General features: G+C 51.8%; 1 protein-coding gene across 7 annotated transcripts in view; it reads right to left on the minus strand.

Moving 5' to 3' along the window:
• The window catches only part of SIPA1L3 (signal induced proliferation associated 1 like 3), a 294,007-nt gene that overhangs the window by 31,355 nt on the left and 242,067 nt on the right, over positions 1-20,585 (minus strand). For all 7 annotated transcript variants that reach the window (XM_032248947.1, XM_032248941.1, XM_032248942.1 and 4 more), the window contains 2 exons: positions 17,228-17,346; positions 14,683-15,110 (listed from right to left, as the gene is read on the minus strand). In XM_032248947.1, coding sequence (XP_032104838.1) covers positions 14,683-15,110; positions 17,228-17,346 — 547 coding nt within the window. The remainder of the gene's footprint in view (positions 1-14,682; positions 15,111-17,227; positions 17,347-20,585) is intronic.

Below are 20,585 nucleotides of genomic sequence, written 5' to 3' on the forward strand. Positions count from 1 at the left end.
ACCCAGGCTGGAGTGCAATGGCACGATCTCGGCTCACCGCAATCTCCGCCTCCTGGGTTCAGGCAATTCTCCTGCCTCAGCCTCCTTAGTAGCTGGGATTACAGGCACGCGCCACCATGCCCAGCTAATGTTTTGTATTTTTAGTAGAGACGGGGTTTCACCATGTTGACCAGGATGGTCTCGATCTCTTGACCTCGTGATCCACCCGCCTCAGCCTCCCAAAGTGCTGGGATTACAGGCGTGAGCCACCGCGCCCGGCTATTTATTTCATTTTTGAGGCAGAGTCTCATGGTCACCTCGGCTGGACGACAGCAGCACAACCTCGGCCCACCACAACCTCCGCTTCCTTGGTTCAAGTGATTTTCCTGCCTCAGCCTCCTCAGTACCTGGGATTACAGGTGCATGACACCACACCTGGCTAATTTTTGTATTTTTAGTAGAGATGGGGTTTCACCATGTTAGCCAGACTGGTCTCGAACCCCTGACCTCAGGTGATCTGCCTGCCTCGGCCTCCCAAAGTGCTAGGATTACAGGTGTGAGCCACCACATCTGGTCTAAAATTGTATTTATTTACTACAGAATAAGGCAGTAAGGAAGAACAGAGGAGCAGGAAAGATAACAGACATACAGAAAATAAATAGCAAAATGGCTAATGCAAATCCAACCATTAGCAGTAATAATTACATTTAACATGAATGGCTTAAACACTCCCATTAAAAGGCAGGGATTGTCAAACTGGATTGAAATAGCAACTATGTATCCTTTCTACAATTTAGCAACATCTGTCAATGGGGCAAAGAGGATGCACTAGTGAGGAGATGTCTAGGGAACTATTAAAGCATGTAACACCAAGAATGGTCAGGAATGCTTTCCCCAGGAGGGAAGAGCATCAGAGCTGAAAATTGAGAGATGACTGGCCTCAGCTTAACATCTGGCCTCCCAGAAATCCATGCAATGGAAAGGCCTGTACAAGGCTGGGCACGGTGGCTCATGCCTGTAATCCCATCACTCTAGAAGGCTAAGGAGGGAGATTTGCTGGAGGCCCAGGAATTGTTGTAGAGAATCTTTTTTTTTTTTTTAAATAGAGATGGGGTCTTGCTATGTTGCCCAGGCTGGTCTTGAACTGCTGGGCTCAAATGATCCTCCCACCCCAGCCTCCCAAAATGCCAAGATTACAAATGTGAGGCACCATGCCCAGCCCTAGAGACCCCACCTGCACACACACAAAAAAAAGAGCTGGGAATAGTGGCACATGCCTATAGTCTCAGCTACAAAAAAGAAAACAAAAAGCCTGCACAAATACACACAGGCTGGTATGAGGATGGTCTCTGCAGTACTGTTTATAATCAGGAACAGTTGGAAGTGCCCAGGCTGGAGCGCAGTGGTGTGATCTCAGCTCACTGCAACCTCCGCACCTCTGGGGTTCAAGCAATTCTCCTGCCTCAGCCTCCCGAGTAGCTGGGATTACAGGCATGCACCACCATGCCTAATTTTTGTATTTTTAGTAGAGACAGGGTTTCACCATGTTGGCCAGGCTGGTCTTGAACTTCTGGCCTCAAGTGATCCACTCACCTCAGCCTCCCAAGGTGCTGAGATCACAGGTTTGAACCACTGCGCTCTGCCACAAGCATATCCTTATAATTGAAAACTATGGCCGGGCGCGGTGGCTCAAGCCTGTAATCCCAGCACTTTGGGAGGCCGAGGCGGGTGGATCACAAGGTCAAGAGATCGAGACCATCCTCGTCAACATGGTGAAACCCCGTCTTTACTAAAAATACAAAAAATTAGCTGGGCATGGTGGCACGTGCCTGTAATCCCAGCTACTCAGGAGGCTGAGGCAGGAGAATTGCCTGAACCCAGGAGACGGAGGTTGCGGTGAGCCGAGATCGCGCCACTGCACTCCAGCCTGGGTAACAAGAGCGAAACTCCGTCTGAAATAATAATAATAATAATAATAATAATAATAATTATTGAAAACTATGCAGTCAATGCAAAGAAAGAGGTCAATCTGTTGATGTATGAGGACAGATGGTCTGAGCTATAGTAAATGGAAACAATGCATGGTACAAAATATGATTCTGTGTTCTTAAGGGGAAATACATATATATATTACACACACACAGACACACACACACATGTATATATGTGGTGAAAAAAAATAAATTTTTAAAAAGCCATTGTGTATCATCCAAGGTTGAAGGAACTGGGCTGGTAATGGTTTAGAGAATAGTCTCTGGAGGAGTGTACACCAATGGATTATCTCTGGAAGTAGTAATGATGTTGAACATGTAGAGAATAAAAGGCAAATTAAGCTAGGCATAGTGGCACATGCCTGTAGTCCCAGCTACTTGGGAGGCTGGAGGTAGGAGAATTACTTGTACCCAGGAGTTTGAGGCTGCAGTGAGGTACGATTGTGCCGCTGTATTCCAGCTTGGGTGACAGAGAGAGCCTCCATCACTAAAAAACAAACCAAAACCCTAAAAAGTCAAATTGAACTATATAAATGGCACGGGGTAAAAAGGAAGTGGCCAGCCAGGTGAGGTGGCTCATGTCTCATAATCCCAGCACTTTGGGAGGCTGAGGGGAGTGGATCACCTGAGGTCAGGAGTTCAAAACTAGCCAGGCCAACATGGCAAAACCCCATCTGTGCTAAAAATACAAAAAAGAAAAAAATGAGCCAGGTGTGGTGGTGTGCACCTGTAATCCCAGCTACTCAGGGAGTCAGCCTGGAGGAGTAAGCTTTAGTGATTTGCTGCACAGCACCGTGACCACAGCTAATAATTATGTAGTATATATTTTAAGATTGCTAAAAGAATAGATTTTTAATGTTCTCACTACAAAAAAATAAGTCGGTAAGGTGATGGACACATTCATTGGTTTAAGTGAATCTTTCTTTTTTTTTTGAGACGTAGTCTTGCTCTGTTGCCAGGCCAGAGTGCAATGGCGCATTCCTGGCTCAAACTGCAACCTCCGACTCCTTGGTTCAAGCGATTCTCCTGCCTCAGCCTCCCGAGTAGCTGGGATTACAGGCATGTGCCACCATGTCCAGCTAAATTTTTTTTGGTATTTTTAGTAGAGACAGTGTTTCGCCTTATTGGCCAGGATGGTCTGGATCTCCTGACCTCGTAATCCACCCACCTCAGCCTCCCAAAGTGCTGGGATTACAGGCGTGAGCCACCATGCCCAATGTGAATCTTTCTATAATGTATACCTAGATCAAAACATCCCACTGTACCCTGTAAATATACACAATTATTACTAATATCCACCAATTTAAAATGAATGAATGGGGTGGGCGTGGTGGTTCATGCCTGTAATCCCAGCACTTTGGAAGCTGAGGCAAGTGGATCACCTGAGGTCAGGAGCTCGAGACCAGCCTGGCCAACATGGCGAAACCCCGTCTCTACTAAAAATACAAAAATTAGCCCGGCATGGCGGCGGGTGCCTATAATCCCAGCTACTTGGGAGGCTGAGGCAGGAGCATATCTTGAGCTTGGGAGGTGGAGGTTGCAGTGAGCCAGGATTGCACCACTGCACTCTAGCCTGGGTAAAAGAGTGAGACTGTTTTAAAAAACAAAACAAAACAAAAAGAATGAATGAATACGTGCCTGCAAAATCCCAACAAAATCCCGACTGAGCTGGGATTTTGTTGTTTATAGCCCTAAGGCATTCCCATGACTGTCCCTGTCTTCAATCTCTGCTAGCTCAGTAGGGCCTTGGCAAAATAACAATTCCCCTGAATGTGCTGTGCAACTCCACCCAGCCCTCTGAGGTGGGCGCCCCCTCCCCATCCCATGGGCCAAGAGCAATGCCAGGCACCATGCTTTGTTGTTTCTCAGAAGCATCAGTGAAGGCCTGCTACACCAGGTGGAGTTCTTTTTTTTAAGAGACAGGGTCTTGTTGTCAGCCAGGCTGGAGTGCAGCAGTGTAATCATAGTTCACCGCAGCTTTGAACTCCTGGGCTCAAGCGATCCTCCCACTTCAACCTCCTGAGTATCTGGGACTATAGGCATGTTCAACCCAGATAATTTTTAAACTTTTTTTTTTGAGACAGAGTTTCACTGTTGTTGCCCAGGCTGGAGCACAATGGTGCGATCTCGGCTCACTGCAACCTCTGCCTCCCGGGTTAAAACGATTCTCCTGCCTCAGCCTCCCAAGTAGCTGGGATTACAGGCATGCGCCATCACGCCCAGCTAATTTTGTATTTTTAGTAGAGATGGGGTTTCTCCATTTTGGTCAGGCTGGTCTCAAACTCCCGACCTCAGGTGATCCTCCTGCATCAGCCTCCCAAAGTGCTGGGATTACAGACGAGAGCCACTGTGCCCAGCAAAAAACTCTTTTTTTTTTTTTTTTTTTTTAGAGATGGGGTGGTGCTATGTTGCCCCAGTTGGTATAGAACTCCTGGGCTCAAGTGATTCCCCTCCTCCACCTCAACTGCCCCAAATACTGGGATTACAGGTGTGAGTTCTGCTGCCACCCGCCAATGGACAGAGTGAACATTCTTTCTTTCTGGAGCGCCAGTGTGGCCATGTGTCCCCCTCAAAGCCTCAGTATCAACTTGAAAAATGGGGCAGCATAGTGTGGGCTTTGCGGCCCACCTGACCCCGGTTCCAATCCTGGCTCCAGTCAACACACTGGCCATCTTAGGTGGGGTCTCTTCCCCTCAGTGAGCCTGTTTCCTCCTCTGAGAAATGAACCAATGACAGCACCTGCCTCACGAGATCCTATTTGCTAAGTGCTCAGGACTGAGTCCTGAGGAGGAGCCAGGGAGCTCCAGGTGCCAGGGAGGTGGTGGGTCCCTGGGCTCTGGCTCAGACAGCACAGGGGGTAATAGGAGAGGGGCAGGCATCCCACTCCATGCTCCCATCCTCACTGTCAACCAGAGCGGCTATGCGTTTACCTGTTTGACATCTTAGGGGAGCGTTTAACATTTTGTTGGAGTTAAAGGATTTATGCTTACAAAAAAAGCTGAGAAACCAGAGGCCGGGTAGAGAAATCATATCAGCTGCATGAGTGTAGGCAATGCTTTTGGTCTGTCCAGGCTGGGGACTCTAAGGGGGACCAATGGGTGGTCCTGGGTGGGTGAAAGGCTCTCAGGGAGCGAGCCATGGTCCCTGCCTGCAGGAGGAGGAGCAGTGGTGCAGTAGGTGGCAGTGACAGTGCTGACTGCTCCGAGCTTGTGGAAGCTGCCTGGCCTTGTTCTAAGCATCTTATAGGCATTACCTCACTTAGCCACTGTGGCAACCGTGAGGCAGGAACTACCACTACCACTAATCCCATGTTCCAGGTGGGGGAAACTGAGGCCCAGAGAGATGAAATAACTTGCCCCAAATGATGTAGCTGGTGCGGGACAGAGCCAGGACATAGGCAGTCCGGCTTGAAAGACGATGCTTTTAACCACCGTTCTGTACTTCCAATGACAATAACTGTTAACGATAAAGATCAATACCTAATACATGAGACTAAAACACAGCAGCAGCTAACACACTTGAGCCCGGCTGTGTCTCAGGCCCTGTGCTAAGTGCTTCAAACTCATGGTCTCAGTTAACCCTCACAACCTTAGATGATGGATCTTTTTTTTTTTTTTTGAGATAGTCTTGCTCTGTCACCCAGGCTGGAGTGCAATGGCATGATTTTGGCTCACTGAAACCTCTGCCTCCCGAGTTCAAGTGATTCTCCCGCCTCAGACTCTCGAGTATGTGGGATTACAGGCGCCCACCACCATACCCAGCTAATTTTTGTATTTTTAGTAGAGATGGTCATGTTGGTCAGGCTGGTCTCGAACTCCTGACCTAAGGTGATCCACCCACCTTAGCCTCCCAAAGTGCTGGGAACACAGGCGTGAGCCACTGTATCTGGCTTTTGGTTTGTTTGTTTTTTTTCTTTGAGACAGAGTCTAGCTCTGTCACCCAGGCTGGAGTGCAGTGGCATGATCTTGGCTCACTGAAACCTCTGCCTCCCGAGTTCAAGTGATTCTCCCGCCTCAGACTCTCGAGTATGTGGGATTACAGGCGCCCACCACCACACCTGGCAAATTTTCAAAACTTGAGTAGAGATGAGGTTTCACCATGTCAGCCAGGCTGGTCTCAAACTCCTGACCTAAGGTGATCCACCTGCTTCAACCTCCCAAAGGGCTGGGATTACAGGCATGAGCCACCACGCCTAGCCGACAGATCCTATTACTCCAATTTTATTTATTTATTTATTTATTGAGATGGAGTTTCACTCATGTTACCCAGGCTGGAGTGCAATGGCACGATCACAGCTCACCGCAACCTCCGCCTCCTGGGTTCAGGCAATTCTCCTGCCTCAGCCTCCTTAGTAGCTGGGATTACAGGCACGCACCACCATGCCCAGCTAATTTTTTGTACTTTTAGTAGAGACGGGGTTTCACCATGTTGACCAGGATGGTCTCGATCTCTTGACCTCGTGATCCACCCGCCTCGGCCTCCCAAAGTGCTGGGATTACAGGCTTGAGCCACCGCACCCAGCCCTATTACTCCAATTTTAAAGATGAGGACATTGAGCCTCAGAGCAGCTAAGTGGCCTGGTGGAGATGACAGTTGGGGTTGGAGTTGGAGCTGTGATATAGACACAGGCAGTCAGAGGCCGAGCCCTGAGTCACGGTGCTCACCTACACACCTTGAGGGCCCCTGGCTCCTTGGCCTTAACTCCGGACCAATCTTGCTTTCTGTCCCTGACCTGTGTCATGGGCTGGAGGGCCAATCCGTCCCTACATGTGGCTGGAATCATGCTCCAGTGTGTGTAGGAGCCCTGAGTGGCCACATCGCCTTGTGGTCTGTGGGGCAGAAGCGACGCGTCTTCAGGAAGTGGACACAGAGAGGGTCCAGGCTAGATTCCACAGAGATCCCAATCCAGCCACTGCTCTCTACCTCTACCTGCATCGTCCGAGCGGCCTCCTCCTGGTCTCCTCCCAGGTTTCCTCTTCCTCCTGCATCCTTCTCCAGCCTCAACCCTAGCCAGAGACATGCTGGGAACATGTGAATCAGATCAGGACTCTCTCGGGGTTCCACCTCACCCTGGATAAGACCGAGAGCCCTCCCCACAGGGCCCCACATCATCTGCTCCCTCTCTTCTCTGCCCCCAGCTCCTCCACACTCCTCCCTCTCCTTTACTCTGTCTGCTCCAGCCACGTGGGAGCTGTTCCTCAAACACACCAGAAACACTTCCACCTAAGGGCCCACAGATCTCTGCCTGGCTTCCTCCTCCCAAGCTGACTCTCTGAGGAGGTCTCTGTCTCCCGTGACCATAGCCACCTAACACTCACAGGCAGGTGGGCCCTGGTGGATTGCCCGGTGGGCCCCCAGATTACCTTTCAGGGCTGTGCCCCCAGAAGGGCATCCCGGGGACTCCTGGCACAGCCTGGGGAAGCAAAGCCACGTGCTTCCTGCCTGCCCGGGAACACCCAGCTGCGTGAGCTCCACGTGGAGCTGAGCGCCTCTGACGGCCCCTAACAGCTCTGACTAATTGCTCTGGATGTCCAGAAGCTCTGGAGTGTGTGCTGCCTCAGGAGAGGGTGAGGCCAGGTGGCTGCCAGCCCAGGATCACTCAGCCCGCTGCAATGCCCACGGCAGGTGCTGGCGCCTGGCAACGTGCCTGGCAGCTGGGCTCCCATGACGAACGTCTTGGGGGAGTGCCTGTGAGGTCATCGATGGGCACAAGCTGCTACAGGCTGCAGTGGCTACCACGGCGAGGGCTGCGGCCCGGGGAAGGAGTGGGTGGGGAGCTCCCTGCCTGGGCATGTCAGGACCCAACCCTCTCCTGGCAGCCTTTGAATGTTGCTCACCACCCTCCCCGTGCCCAAGAGAGTCCATCCTCCCCAGAGTAGCCCACAGTGATCTTTTCTATTTTTTTTATTTTTATCTTTCTTATTATCATTTTTTGAGATCACTTTGTCACCCAGGCTGGAGTGCAGTGATGTGATCTCAGCTCACTGCAGCCACCACTTCGGGGGCTCAAGCAATTCTTCAACCTTAGCCTCCTGAGTAGCTGGGACAACAAGCGCGTGCTACCACACCCAGCTAATTTTTTGTAGACATGGGGGTTCTGCCGTGTTGCCCAGGCTGGTCTTGAACTCCTGGGCTCAGGTGATCCACCTGCCTCAGCCTCGCAAAGTGCTGGGATTATCGGCATGAGCCACCACACCCAGGGCATAGTTTTAATGTTTTTTAAAAACATTAAGTCAGATGATGTGCTCAAATGCCTCCCATGGCTCCCATGTCCTTTGGAACCAAATCCCAGCATCTGACTGTGGTCAATATACACACCAGAACCAGGCTCCTGCCACCTCACCATGCTGACCTCCTGCCACTTTGCCCCCTGTCGCCTGCTTCAGCCCCTCTGGCTGCCTGACCATTTCTCGAGCACTGCGAATAAGTTTACCCTCAGGGTCTTGGCATCTACTGTTTCCACTGCCTGGATCTCGCCCTGGCTTCCTACAACCCATCACCTCCTCCCAGAAGCCTTCCCAGAACCCCACTCTGTTTGCCTTTCCTCCCCAGCACTTATCACCTCCTGGCACACTCCCCAGTGGTTCGGCTGTCTGTCTTGCCCTGTCTCCAGGAGAATCACAGCTTCATAAAGGAGGGACGCTGCTGTACTGCAGTGTCTGGAACGATGCCTGGCACAGAGTGGGCACTGCCAAGGTCAGTGACTGGAAGAATCACAGTCCCCTCTGGCTGCCCCACCCTCCCTCCTCTTTTTTTTTTTTTTTTTTTTGGAGACGGAGTTTCGCTCTTGTTACCCAGGCTGGAGTGCAATGGCGCGATCTCGGCTCACCGCAACCTCCGCCTCCTGGGTTCAGGCAATTCTCCTGCCTCAGCCTCCTGAGTAGCTGGGATTACAGGCACGTGCCACCATGCCCAGCTAATTTTTTGTATTTTTAGTAGAGACGGGGTTTCACCATGTTGACCAGGATGGTCTCGATCTCTTGACCTCGTGATCCACCCGCCTCGGCCTCCCAAAGTGCTGGGATTATAGGCGTGAGCCACCGCGCCCGGCCCTCCCTCCTCTTCTCACAAGCACCTCAGGCGCTCCCAGGCTGCAGCAGCCTCCAGACACAAGGCAGTCAGCCTGGACTCTCACACGGCTTGCTGGCTCTGCCCCGACCTACATCTTTTTCCCGGCTTACTTCCTGGTAATGCCGCCTGCTGCCACATCCACGGTTGCTCTGTCCTCCAGCTCAGGCCCATGTTCTCCCATGCAGATCCAGGCCTCAGCCCCCTCAGAGACTTTGCCTCCTGTCTCGCCCCCAGCACCGTATTTCGGTACACAAATTTCCCTACATTACCCCCACTGCTTTTGAGATCCAAATTCCATAATGGAGCTGGAAGGGCCCTGAATGTTCTGGACACTGCTGACCTCCCCAACCTCCCACTGGCTGCTCACTCTGTCAGTCAGCCTGCCCGCCCGCCTGCCTGCCTGCCTACTAGGTCTCGCTCTGTCACCCAGGATGGAGTGATCAGTTGATCAACAGGGTCTCAATCTGTTACCCAGGATGGACAGCAGGGGTGAAATCACAGCTTACTGCAGTCTTAAACTCCCAGGCTCAAGTGATCCTCTCACCTCAGCCACTCGAGTAGTTGGGGCTGCAGGAGCCTACTGCCATACGCAGCTAATTAAAAAAATGTTTTGGCCAGGTGTGGTGGCTCATGCCTGTAATCCCAACACTTTGAGAGGCTGAGGTGAACGGATCACCCGAGATCAGGAGTTCGAGATCAGCCTGGCCAATACGGTGAAAAAATGACTCTACTGAAAATACAAAAAATTAGCCGGGCATGGTGGCGGGCACCTGTAATCCCAGCTACTCTGGAGGCTGAGGCAGGAGAATGGCTTGAACCTGGGAGGCAGAGGTTGCAGTGAGCCGAGATCATGCCATTGCACTCCAGCCTGGGTGATAAGAGTGAAACTCCATCTCAAAAAAAAAAAAAAAAAAATTGGGGGGGGTTTGTAGGGGGTAGAGATGGGGTTTTACTATGTTGCCCAGGCTGGTCTTGAACTTCTGGCCTCAAGTGATGCTCCTACCTTGGCCTCCCAAAGTGCTGGGATTATAGGCATAAGCAATTGTGCCCAGCCATAATTTCTATATTTGAGCCAAGAGGCCTGTGTTCAGTGGCTTGACAATACCAACTTTCTCCCCATCACAGGACTTTGCACATGCAACTCTAATTCACAGACATACTTTCTCCATACCTCATCTTTCCCTTCTGTTTTTTTTTAATGGTAAAGAATCATATATACATTCATCTGAATGAGAAATTCAACGGACATAAAAAAAAGTGTGTGTGTGTGTGTGTGTGTGTGTGTGTGTGTGTGTGTGTAGTTGTACATACATATATTGAGGTTCACAACATATATCAAGGCCCTGACTATGTGTGTCTACATATATATATGTTGCATATAAACACACAATTTAAAAAACAAAGCAAACACCCATATAGTTGCATCCCAGATTAATGTCCCTCCGGCCCCAGTGAACCCCCCTCTTCCTTCACCTGTTCCCTCCTCCCTGTCCCCCTCATCCTTGGCAGACATAGCCCGAGTTCAGGAACATTATCTCTGGCCCTAGGCAAGATTAGACACCTCCGCTGGCCCTGCACCCCACCCGGTTTCCGGATTCGCTTGCTGTTTCCCATGGGCCTCTGTCAGTGTCTGGTCTGCCTGTTTCAGCGCCCTGCAGAGGGCCCATCGCACAGCAGGAACTCGCTGCTTGAATAAATACCAAGTTCTATGCCACAGAGTGCAGTGGAGGTAGAGACAGGGAAATCACTGAGCGTTTGTGCTGGGCCTGTTGAAACAAAGCCACTTGCCTTCCAGGAGCTGAGGCTGGGCGGCAGGCTGTCACCCCAGCCCAGAGGCATGCGGTGACAGCGGCACACGTGGGAGGCTGCTGGGCCGCCCGGTACACAACCAGTGTGGCTGCCACGGGAGGCAGAAACACGTGTGGCCCCTTGAACCTAGGTCTGGCCCCAGGCAGGTGGCTCCGTGACTGTTTGGGGAACTTGTGCCTGCTGAAATGGGAAGACTGTGGGAAGCCAATGGAGTGGGGGGGGGCGGTGAGACTGACGGTGGGAGTCGCCACATTTTCTGTCTGGACTGCTTTTCCCTCCTGACTCCCCTGGCTAGCTCAGCCTTTCTTCAGCAAAGCCCCTGCCATAACTGGGTTGGCCCCTCCCACTAGGTTCCCCCCACCCCCTGCCCCGCTTCTGGGTTCCCATGTTCCCTGTATTCCTCCATCACAGGCCCAACCGCTCTGCCTGGGCCCTTCCATCCCACCCTGGTCCCTCTACTTGTGCCTCATCTTACCCTGACCCCTCTTCCTGGGTCCCTTGTATCCCAGCCCTGACCCCTCAGCCTAGGCTCCCCCTCTGATCCTGCTCCCTCTGCCTGGGTCTCCCCGAACCGGTCAGATCCCTGACCCCTCTGGGCTGTCTCTGGGAATGTGTCTGTCAGACAGGACTGGGGTTCCCTCAGTCACCGCTGTGTTGCCAGCACTGCCCGTAACAGGGCTTGGACCAGGGGAGATATTCTGACTTTGTGAATCTGAGGCAGGGCCTCATTTTTGTGGGTTTTTCAAATACCCCTTCATACCCCATGATTCTGACAGGGAGTCCTTAAGTCCAAGCACTGTTTCTTGGTTTTTTTTTTTTTTTTTTTGAGATGGAGTCTCCCTCTGTCACCCAAAATAAAGTGCAGGGGCGCGATCTCGGCTCACCGCAACCTCCACCTCCCAGGTTCAAGCAATTCTCCTGCCTCAGCCTCCCAAGTAGCTGGGACTACAGACACATACCACCATACCCGGCTAATTTTTTGTAGTTTTAGTAGAGACAAGGTTTCACCATGTTAGCCAGGATGGTCTCGATCTCCTGACCTCATGATTCGCCCGCCTTGGCCTCCCAAGGTGCTGGGATTACAGGCATGGGCCACCGTGCCCGGCCATGTCCAAGCACTGTTCTAAAGGCACATTTAATCTTCACCACATCCCTATGAGGTAGGTAAGTGATTTATCCCTAGTTTTACAGATGAGGAAAATGAGGCCCAGAGAGGTTCGGTCACTTGCCCAGGGGACACACAGCCAACAGGTGGCCGAGGGAGGAATTGAATGTAGGTGGGCTGACAGTGAAGGTCACATTCTTATCCACATGGATATTTTTTTTTTTTTAGACGGAGTCTTGCTCTGTTGCCAAGGCTGGAGTGCAGTGGTGCTCACTGTAACCTATGCCTGCTGGGCTCAAGAGATTCTTCCGCCTCAGCCTCCGGAATAGCTGGGACCACAGGCGTGCGCCGCCACCACACCCAGCTAATTTTTGTATTTTCAGTGGAGATGGGGTTTCACCATGTTGGTCAAGCTGGTCTCCAACTCCTGGCCTCAACTGATCCACCTGCCTTGGCCTCCCAGAGTGCTGGGATTACAGGCATGAGCCACCGTGCCCGGCCTGGATATGTTTTTTTAAATCAACTCATTTTATTTTCCTTAACTTGTCCAAGGTGGTATCATAAAATCAGGGGGTGAGTTGCAAACACTTTTTCCTAATACTCGTTAAAGGAAGCTCATATCCATTTAAAATACAACGCTTTCCTCCCCGCACCACCCAAATCACCTCAAGCACCCCATTTTGGGAAATGCTGCGCCACACTAAAGGCTGGTTGCCTAGGAGAAAACTTCAGGAAGCAGCTTTAATGAGTAGATAAGAATGATTTGCAATTAGCATCAATTGTCTGTATGCAAATTAAAGCTCCCAACTGCAGGGTCCTCTTTTGCAACGGGTTCCTCTCCCATTTCGTTCCCTTCATTTCTGGGTTCAGCAGATCCTTTCCTTAGACACAGGGTAATTTCATGCCCACTCTCCCATCTCAGCCACAGTCTGCTCGAGGCCTGGCTGTCTTTATGTTTCAGATTTCATATCCTCACAGTTGTTCGGGTTCACTAATGTGGGTGGTGGTCCCATGCCCAGGACAGGGGCTCCCACAACCGAGACCTGAGACCCCGTTGTAGACTCTCTTGGCTCCATGTCCCTCTCAGTGGCACAGTTTTGTTTTGTTTTGTTTTTGAGACAGAGTCTCTCTCTGTCGCCCAGGCTGGAGTGCAGCGGCGCGATACCCGCCTCCTGGGTTCAAGGGATTCTCCTGCCTCAGCCTCCCAGGTAGCTGGGATTACAGGCGTGTGCTACCATGCCTGGCTAATTTTTGTATTTTTAGTAGAGATGGGGTTTTGCCATGTTAGCCAGGCTTGTCTTGAACTCCTGACCTCAGGTGATCCTCCCACCTTGGCTCCCCAAAGTGCTGGGATCGTAAGCATGAGCCTATGCCTGGTCCCAGTGGGCACAGTCATTCATTAGTCTCAGTGATAATCTGATACTTACCTGTTTCCCTCACCTGATGGTGGGCGGTGGGGAGCCCTGAGGGCCTGATCCAAATGTGCTCGTGATTTCTCTCAGCCCCAAGCACAGTGTCTGGGACAGAGCAAATCCCCAAGAAATACTTATGAATGGAATGAATGAATGAATAAATGAATGAAAGAGTCATTCAAAAGAGTCTAGGCAGGGTGCAGTGGCTCACACCGGTAATCCCAGCACTTTGGGAGGCTGAGGTTGGCAGATCCCTTGAGGGTAGGAGTTTGAGACCAGCCTGGCCAACATGGTGAAACCATGTCTCTACTAATACAAAAATTAGCTGGGCATGGTGGTGGGCACCTGTAGTCCCAGCTACTTGGGAGGCCAAGGCAGGAGAATCACTTGAACCTGGGAGGTGGAGACTGCAGTGAGCCAAGATTGTGTCATTGCAGTCCAGCCTGGATGACAGAGCAAGACTCCCTCTTAAAAACAATAATAACAACGAAACAAGGCATATTTTTCAGGTCCCCAGACCTACTGAGTCAGAAACTCTGGGTGGGGCCCAGCAGCTGGGCTGCATAAGCCTTTGGGGACCTCTGCCGTATACTACAGAGCCTGGAAGGCCAGACCATGACCTTCCAGACCTCCTTGTGGCTGGGATGGCCTCGTGTTGCCAGCTGCTGAAGGGGGTTCTGGGAAAGTGTCTGCTTTCTCCATAGGAAGGGAAAGGGAAAGGTGCTTGGAGGCTGCCACCTTTCCTTCTGTTCTCTGCCCCCAACAGCCATCCACCAGGCACCACAGCTCCATCTCAAGGCCAAGGAGCATGGTATGGACACTGAGCAGGGAGACACAGAGCACCCATCCTTCATGCTCTCCATGAGCGGCAGCACTAGCCCAGCTCTCTCCGACTTCACGTCAGGGGACTGTTAGACCTCTATTTGTTTAAGCCACAGTGGGTCAGGTTTCCTGTGGCCTCCAGCCAAATGCACTCTAACAGATACAGTCTGTAACCCCTAAGAAAGCACAAAAACTTCTGGTCTCAGGAGAGAGCAAAGAAAAATGAGGCAGAAGGTCAGAGAGAACCAGAGACAGATGAAGACAGAGATACATAATGCCAGGGGTTTCTTTCCCACCACCTGGGTGGGGTCCCTGAAGGCTGATGGATGGGCAAGAAGGCAGCAGCCCATGAGCACCCCCAATTCTGTCAGCAAACCAGTGAGTGCGTCCGTGAGTGTGTTTCTGGGAGGAGAACCCCCCACTGTCAGGACTGTAGAACTAAACTATCAGAAGTGGAAGGTGGTCAGAGCCCGGACGAGGTGCAATAGCTTACCTGGGCTGCTTTGGCGGGTCTCGGCTGCCCCCGGCCAGGCCTGTGGGGGTGCTGGAGCCAGAGGAGTACAGCTTCGGTCGGTAGCCCTTGCTTTGGCCAGCAACTGCGGGGGCAGGGGAGACCTCCCGCCGCCTGTCTGTGTGGTGGGATCTCCCTGCGGCCTCAAGACCCCCGCCACAAAGGCCCATACTTCCAGGGGGCTTGTGTGGCTTGGCGGGCCGTGGTGCCTTGGCCAGGGACATGCAGCTGGGGCTGGAGGTGTAGAGGGTGGTGTCAATGCCGCTGTCGCTGGAGCCGCCCTTGGAGAGGGGGTCTTGCTCTGGCTCCAGGGGGTCCAGGGGGTCGAACCAGCGGTCGTCGCTGTGGCTGCTGGATGCGTTGCTGGAGAGGGTGTTGCTGCTGGAATGACTCGAGTACTGCGGTTCTCCCTGAGGGGCAAGAGAAGTGTGTCATTCCCAGACTCCAGGGCAGGGGTACATCTTCCCTCTCTGGGTCCTCCCTCTGCTTGGGCCTGAACCCTAGGACCAGACAGCTTCAAATCCTGGCTGCTCATCTACTGGCCGTGTTACCTTGGGCAAGTGATTTAACTTCCCTTGGCCTCTGTTTCCACATCTGTAAAATGGAAAGTAATAGAAAGCCTGCCTCGTGGGGCTCCTTGCAGGAACAAATGACATCATGCATATAACAGGCTTCCCACATCTCAGACTCAGCGAATCTAAGACTCAACTCAGCACCCTCCCTCCCACACCATCTTCCCTGTCTCAATGACGCTGGCCATGCTTTCAGCCGCCCCTGCCAACAGCCGTGGACCTACCTTGGCCCTGTTTTTGCTCTCACTCACGTCCAGCCCAACAGCAAATCCCGTTGCCAGCGTCCTCAAAACATATCCGGGACCTGTCACTTCCTGTTCCACGGCTCTGCCGGGTCCTGTCCATGCCTGTTCTGTCCACCACCACCTCCCCTGGGCCAGAGCAGCAGCCTCCTCCCTGGTCTCTCCGCACCCTCATCCCCGTTTATTCCCCACGCATAGCCAGCAGGAGGCCGGGAACACCTGAGTTATATTATGGCCCCGACCTGCAGCTCCATCTTACTCCAGGCACAAGTGAGAGTTCCCAGCACCACCCGCAGATGATTTTAGTGCCATGTTCTGGTCTCCAACTTCATCCCCCCACTCCTGATCACACTGCTTTGGCCACGTCGGCCCCCTTGCCGTTCTCTGAACATGCTGGATCACCTCCCATGTGATCTCCCTCTGAGCCTCTGCGCCTGCTGCCCCGTCTGCCTGCAATGCTCTTCCCTGAGAGATCTTTGTGGGCCGCCCCTTCCTTCACTCAAGGTTTCAGCTCAAAGATCACCCCTTCAAAGGCCCTCTCTGACTATGTTATCCTAAAGCTGCAGTGCTTGTCACTTTCCCCTCTGAATTGTGCTTTTTCTTTTCCTTTCTTTAACTTTTGAGATGGAGTCTTGCTCTGGCTGGAGTGGAGTGGTGCGATCTTGGCTTACTGCAGCCTCCGCCTCCTGTGTTCAAGCAATTCTTGTACCTCAGCCTTCCAAGAGGCTGGGATTACAGGTGCCCACCACCACGCTCGGCTAGTTTTCGTACTTTTAGTACAGATGGGGTTTTACTATGTTGCCCAGGCTGGTCTCGAACTCCTGACTGCAGGTGATCTATCCGCCCTGGCCTCCCAAAGTGCTGGGATTACAGGCGTGAGCCACCGTGCCTGGCCCATGCTTTTTCTTATACAACAGATCTGTTTATCTGCTTACTGCTTGCTGCCCCCACTGGGAAGTCAGCTTCCTGAGGACAGGGCTGGTCTGTCTTCTTCATTACCATGGTCCCAATGTCTGGCATGTTGTAAGCACTTGTCAAACACCTGCTGAATGAATGGATGCCCCGGCAAACCATCTCCTTCTCCAGGACACACAAGAATACATTTCACAGCCTTCCTGGATCACGGAAGACTACATTTCCCAGCCTCCCTTGCAGTTAGGTTTGGCCATGTGGTAGAATGGAAGTGATTCATGCCATCTCCAGGCCTGGACTAAAAAACACCTCCTGTGTGATCTTTTTTCCCCACTCACCTCCACTGCTGGAAAGATGCAGGAACCCAACAGAGGGCTTGGAAGCTCTGAGGGAAAGCAGAGCCAGGAGAGGGAGGGAGCCTGGGCTCTGAATCACCACATGGATGGTGCGTAGATGTTCACTGAATACCTGCACTGTGTTGCTACAGGAAAGGGAAATTCGCTTCCACTATACGAGGACATTGAGATTCCGGGCTGTCTGTTACAGCAGCTGATTTACCATGACTGATAGAACACTGAGGAAACTGTGGCTCGAGGAAGGAAAGGGATTTGCCCAAGATGTCCTGGCTGATGAGGGCTGGAGCCAGAATGTGAACCTGGTTGGTTCCAATTCCAAACCAAGTATTCAACTCCTCTGGAGTGGAAGGTGGTAGAGATAGAGGATGTGCTCAAGTGTGAAGCTCAAAGGCCACACCCAGGCCGGCCTGGTTCCCTGGTGGGGCAGGGCGGGGCCCAGACTCACTTTGGAATGCCTGTTGGGGGAGTCTTTGCCTGCTGCATCCTGCCTGGACGCGTGCTTGTTCCCGCTGCTTCCGGCTATGGCTGAGAGCCTGGCCTGGGCGGGCACATGCCACAAAGGCTCTGTAGGAAAACAGGAGACACACCAGTGGTTAGGAGTGACTCAGGCCAGGGCCTGAAGAATCCAGCCCCTCTGCCAGACTGTCTGCTCACCCAGGGCATGACCCCATCAACTTATTCCTTGGAGTGTAACACTCAGTAACAGAGAATACATGCTCAGCACTTACTATGTGCCAGAACCGTTGTGAGAGCCTCACTGAGGCCGTACAATAATCCCATTTCCCTCCCTCCCTGTCTTCCAGGCTAAAGTGCAATGGCATGACCATAGCTCACTGTAACCTCAAACTCCTGGGCTGAAGCCATCCTCCCACCTCAGCCTCCCAAGTAGCTAGGAGTACAGGTGTGCATCACCATGCTTGGCTATTTTCCATTTTTTTTTTTTTTTTTGAGTTCTTGCTATGACATCCAGGGTGGTCTTGAACTCGTGGCCTCAAGTCATCCTCCTGCCTCAGCCTCCCAAAATGCTGGATGACAGGCGTGAGCCACCATGCCTGGCCTCCTTTAGCCATTTTTCTATGAGATTGACTGTCTTTTATCTTATTGGTTGGTAGAGTTCTTTACAAATGCAAGGTAGCAATTCTTTGTTGGTCATATTCATATAACTTTTTTAAAAAACAAAAATGGAATCATAATAAACATTGTCCTACAACTTGATTTTTCACTTTGCAATATATTTATACTTGCTTTTCTCTTTATATCTTCACATCTTCACATAATTGAATGTGATGTTACCTTTTTAAATAGCTACATAATAGTATTGCACCAAGTAAATGCATATCAATGACCTGCCAGTTTCCTACTGATGGATATTTGTGGTTAGGTGAGTTTCTCTGGCAGTGTGTTTTAATTGAGTGTGTGTGTGTGTGTGTGTGTGTGTGTGTGTGTGTGTGTATCTTCAACAATGTTGCAATGGCCATTCTTCCACGAGACTTTCAGGAGACTTTCAGCACATGTGGAATTGTGTGTAGGGCAGAGAGTTCTACTGGTGGAATTGCTGGTGCAAAAGTGAAGCAGGTTTAAGAGCAGCGGCTGTTGTGGGTGTCAACTGGTCTAAACTCCCAAGACTAGTCACTGTGCCTGAACCCAGTATCTTGTTGACCTTGAAAAATACTGGCCAGGCAAGGTGGCTCATGCCTGTAATCCTAGAACTTTGGGAGGCCAAGGTGGGCAGATCACATGGTCAGAAGTTTGACACCAGCCTGGCCAATATGGTAAAACCCCATCTCTACTGAAAACAGAAAAATTAGCCGGGCATGGTGGCACATGCCTATAGTCCCAGCCACTTGAGAGGCTGAGGCAGAGAATCCCTTGAACCCGGAGGCAGAGGCTGCAGTGAGCAGAGATTTCACCACTGCACTCCAGCCTGGGGAACAAAGTGAGACTCCCTCTCAAAAAAAAAAAAAAAAAAAAAATTGACCAACCCCAATAGAGGGCACTTAGATAAGATCTATGGAAATTACAAGTATACTAACTGAGGAGCTGAATGCCGATGGTTTAACCCCAAAGCTGGCTTTCCATCATGAGGGCATTCAAGATAATTATCTCAATGATAATTCCAATTAAGCACGTGTTCTGTACCCAGTGCTGCTGTGGTGCTCTGCATACATCACCCTGCTGTATCCTCCCAGTACCACTGTGAAGTGGATATCAGGGCCATCTCTAACAGATGTGGAACAAGACTCGGAGAGGTTAAGCAGCTGGTCCAAGGTCACACAGTGGGAAAGGCCCAGGCAGGACACAGGGCTCAGGCTGGCCTGGTTTAGAGCCTGTGCTCTTAAGCCCTGCCCCTCCCCGGGCTTCACCAACGATGGCAATGCCAGCAGTGGTGGAGAGTGAGTGCCTGGGAGATGGGAGGCCTTGTTCTCCTAATGATGGGCCATGGGCTTGGCAAGCATGATCTCACTGGAACCCCCAAACTGTCCTGGAAGGAGAGACACCTAGGATGTCCACTAGAGGGGAGGGACCTGAGGCTGAGAGGGAAGAGGTCACTGCTGAGGCCACACGCCAAGCACATGGCCAACTCAGAACTGCCCACCAGGCCTGTGGAACCCTGAGATGGCAACCACACCACCACCACCTCCAGTGCAAGCCCAGGGCAGCCTGGGGCCCATGTTCCTGCTGGGGAGGGTGGCCTGGGTGACCGGGCAGGGCACTCAGGGCCACTGCAGAGAATGATCTGGCTGGATGTGGTCTAGTCTCAGTTGAGGGTGTCACTGCCTGCATGGCTTTCACTTGGGAACCCTGGATGCAAAGCAGGGAGACTGGCCTCCTTGTCCACCTGCTCTGCCTCCATCAATGGTTTTCCTCTTTGTGGCATCCTTATACGCCCAGAAGGTGCTGGTTCTCCAAGAGACAGGCAGTTACTCTGGGAAACCACATTTCTACAGAGCAAACCCCATGGCAGTTACATCCAGCCTCAAAAACTACCAACGACAGACAATTCCAATGCTCTGCCTCTGGGCTGACCTCTGCCTGACTTGAGACTGGAACTCGGCTGCCCTGTAGCACTTCCACTTGTTTATCTATCGGGCACCTCGCACCGAACACAGACAAGGCCAAGGTCAAGGGTTGTACCTTCCCCCAAACCTGTATCTCCCAGGGTCCTCCTGCTCAGTTCACGGCTTCTCCTTTGAGCTGCTGAGGCCAAAACCCCTGTGGCATCCTTGACTTCTCTCATGCACACAACTAGGCATCATTAGGAAATTTGGTTAACGCTGCCTTTAAAATACTATATCCAGGTTGGGTGCAATGGCTCATGCCTGTAATCCCAGCACTTTGGGAGGCTGAGGTGGGAGGATCACCTCAGGTCAGGAGTTCGAGACCAGCCTGACTAACATGGAGAAACCCTGTCTCTACTAAAAATACAAAATTAGTCAGGCATGGTGGCGGGTGCCTGTAATCCCAGCTACTCGGGAGGCTGAGGGAAGAGAATTGCTTGAACCCAGGAGGTGGAGGCTGCGGTGAGCCGAGATCTCGCCATTGCACTCCAGCCTGAGCAACAAGAGCGAAACTCTGTCTCAAAAAAAGAAATAAAATAAAATAAAATACTATATCCAGAACCGTGCATCTCCCCCTTCATCTGTTCCTACCTGGTCCTGCTCCCACCCCACCTAACAGTAATCTGTAGCCAGGGGGGCCCTAGGAACACCCAAGTCAGATCTCGTCCCTCATCTGTGCAGGAGACTGAGGCCTGTGGCTCCTGCCCCACTCTGAGTACAAGACAAAGGCCTCTGTGTGGCCGA

The sequence above is a fragment of the Sapajus apella genome, unplaced genomic scaffold, assembly GCF_009761245.1.
Source record: "Sapajus apella isolate SASKATOON/1434 unplaced genomic scaffold, GSC_monkey_1.0 scaffold68, whole genome shotgun sequence".
NCBI classification, from domain to species: Eukaryota; Metazoa; Chordata; class Mammalia; order Primates; family Cebidae; genus Sapajus; species Sapajus apella.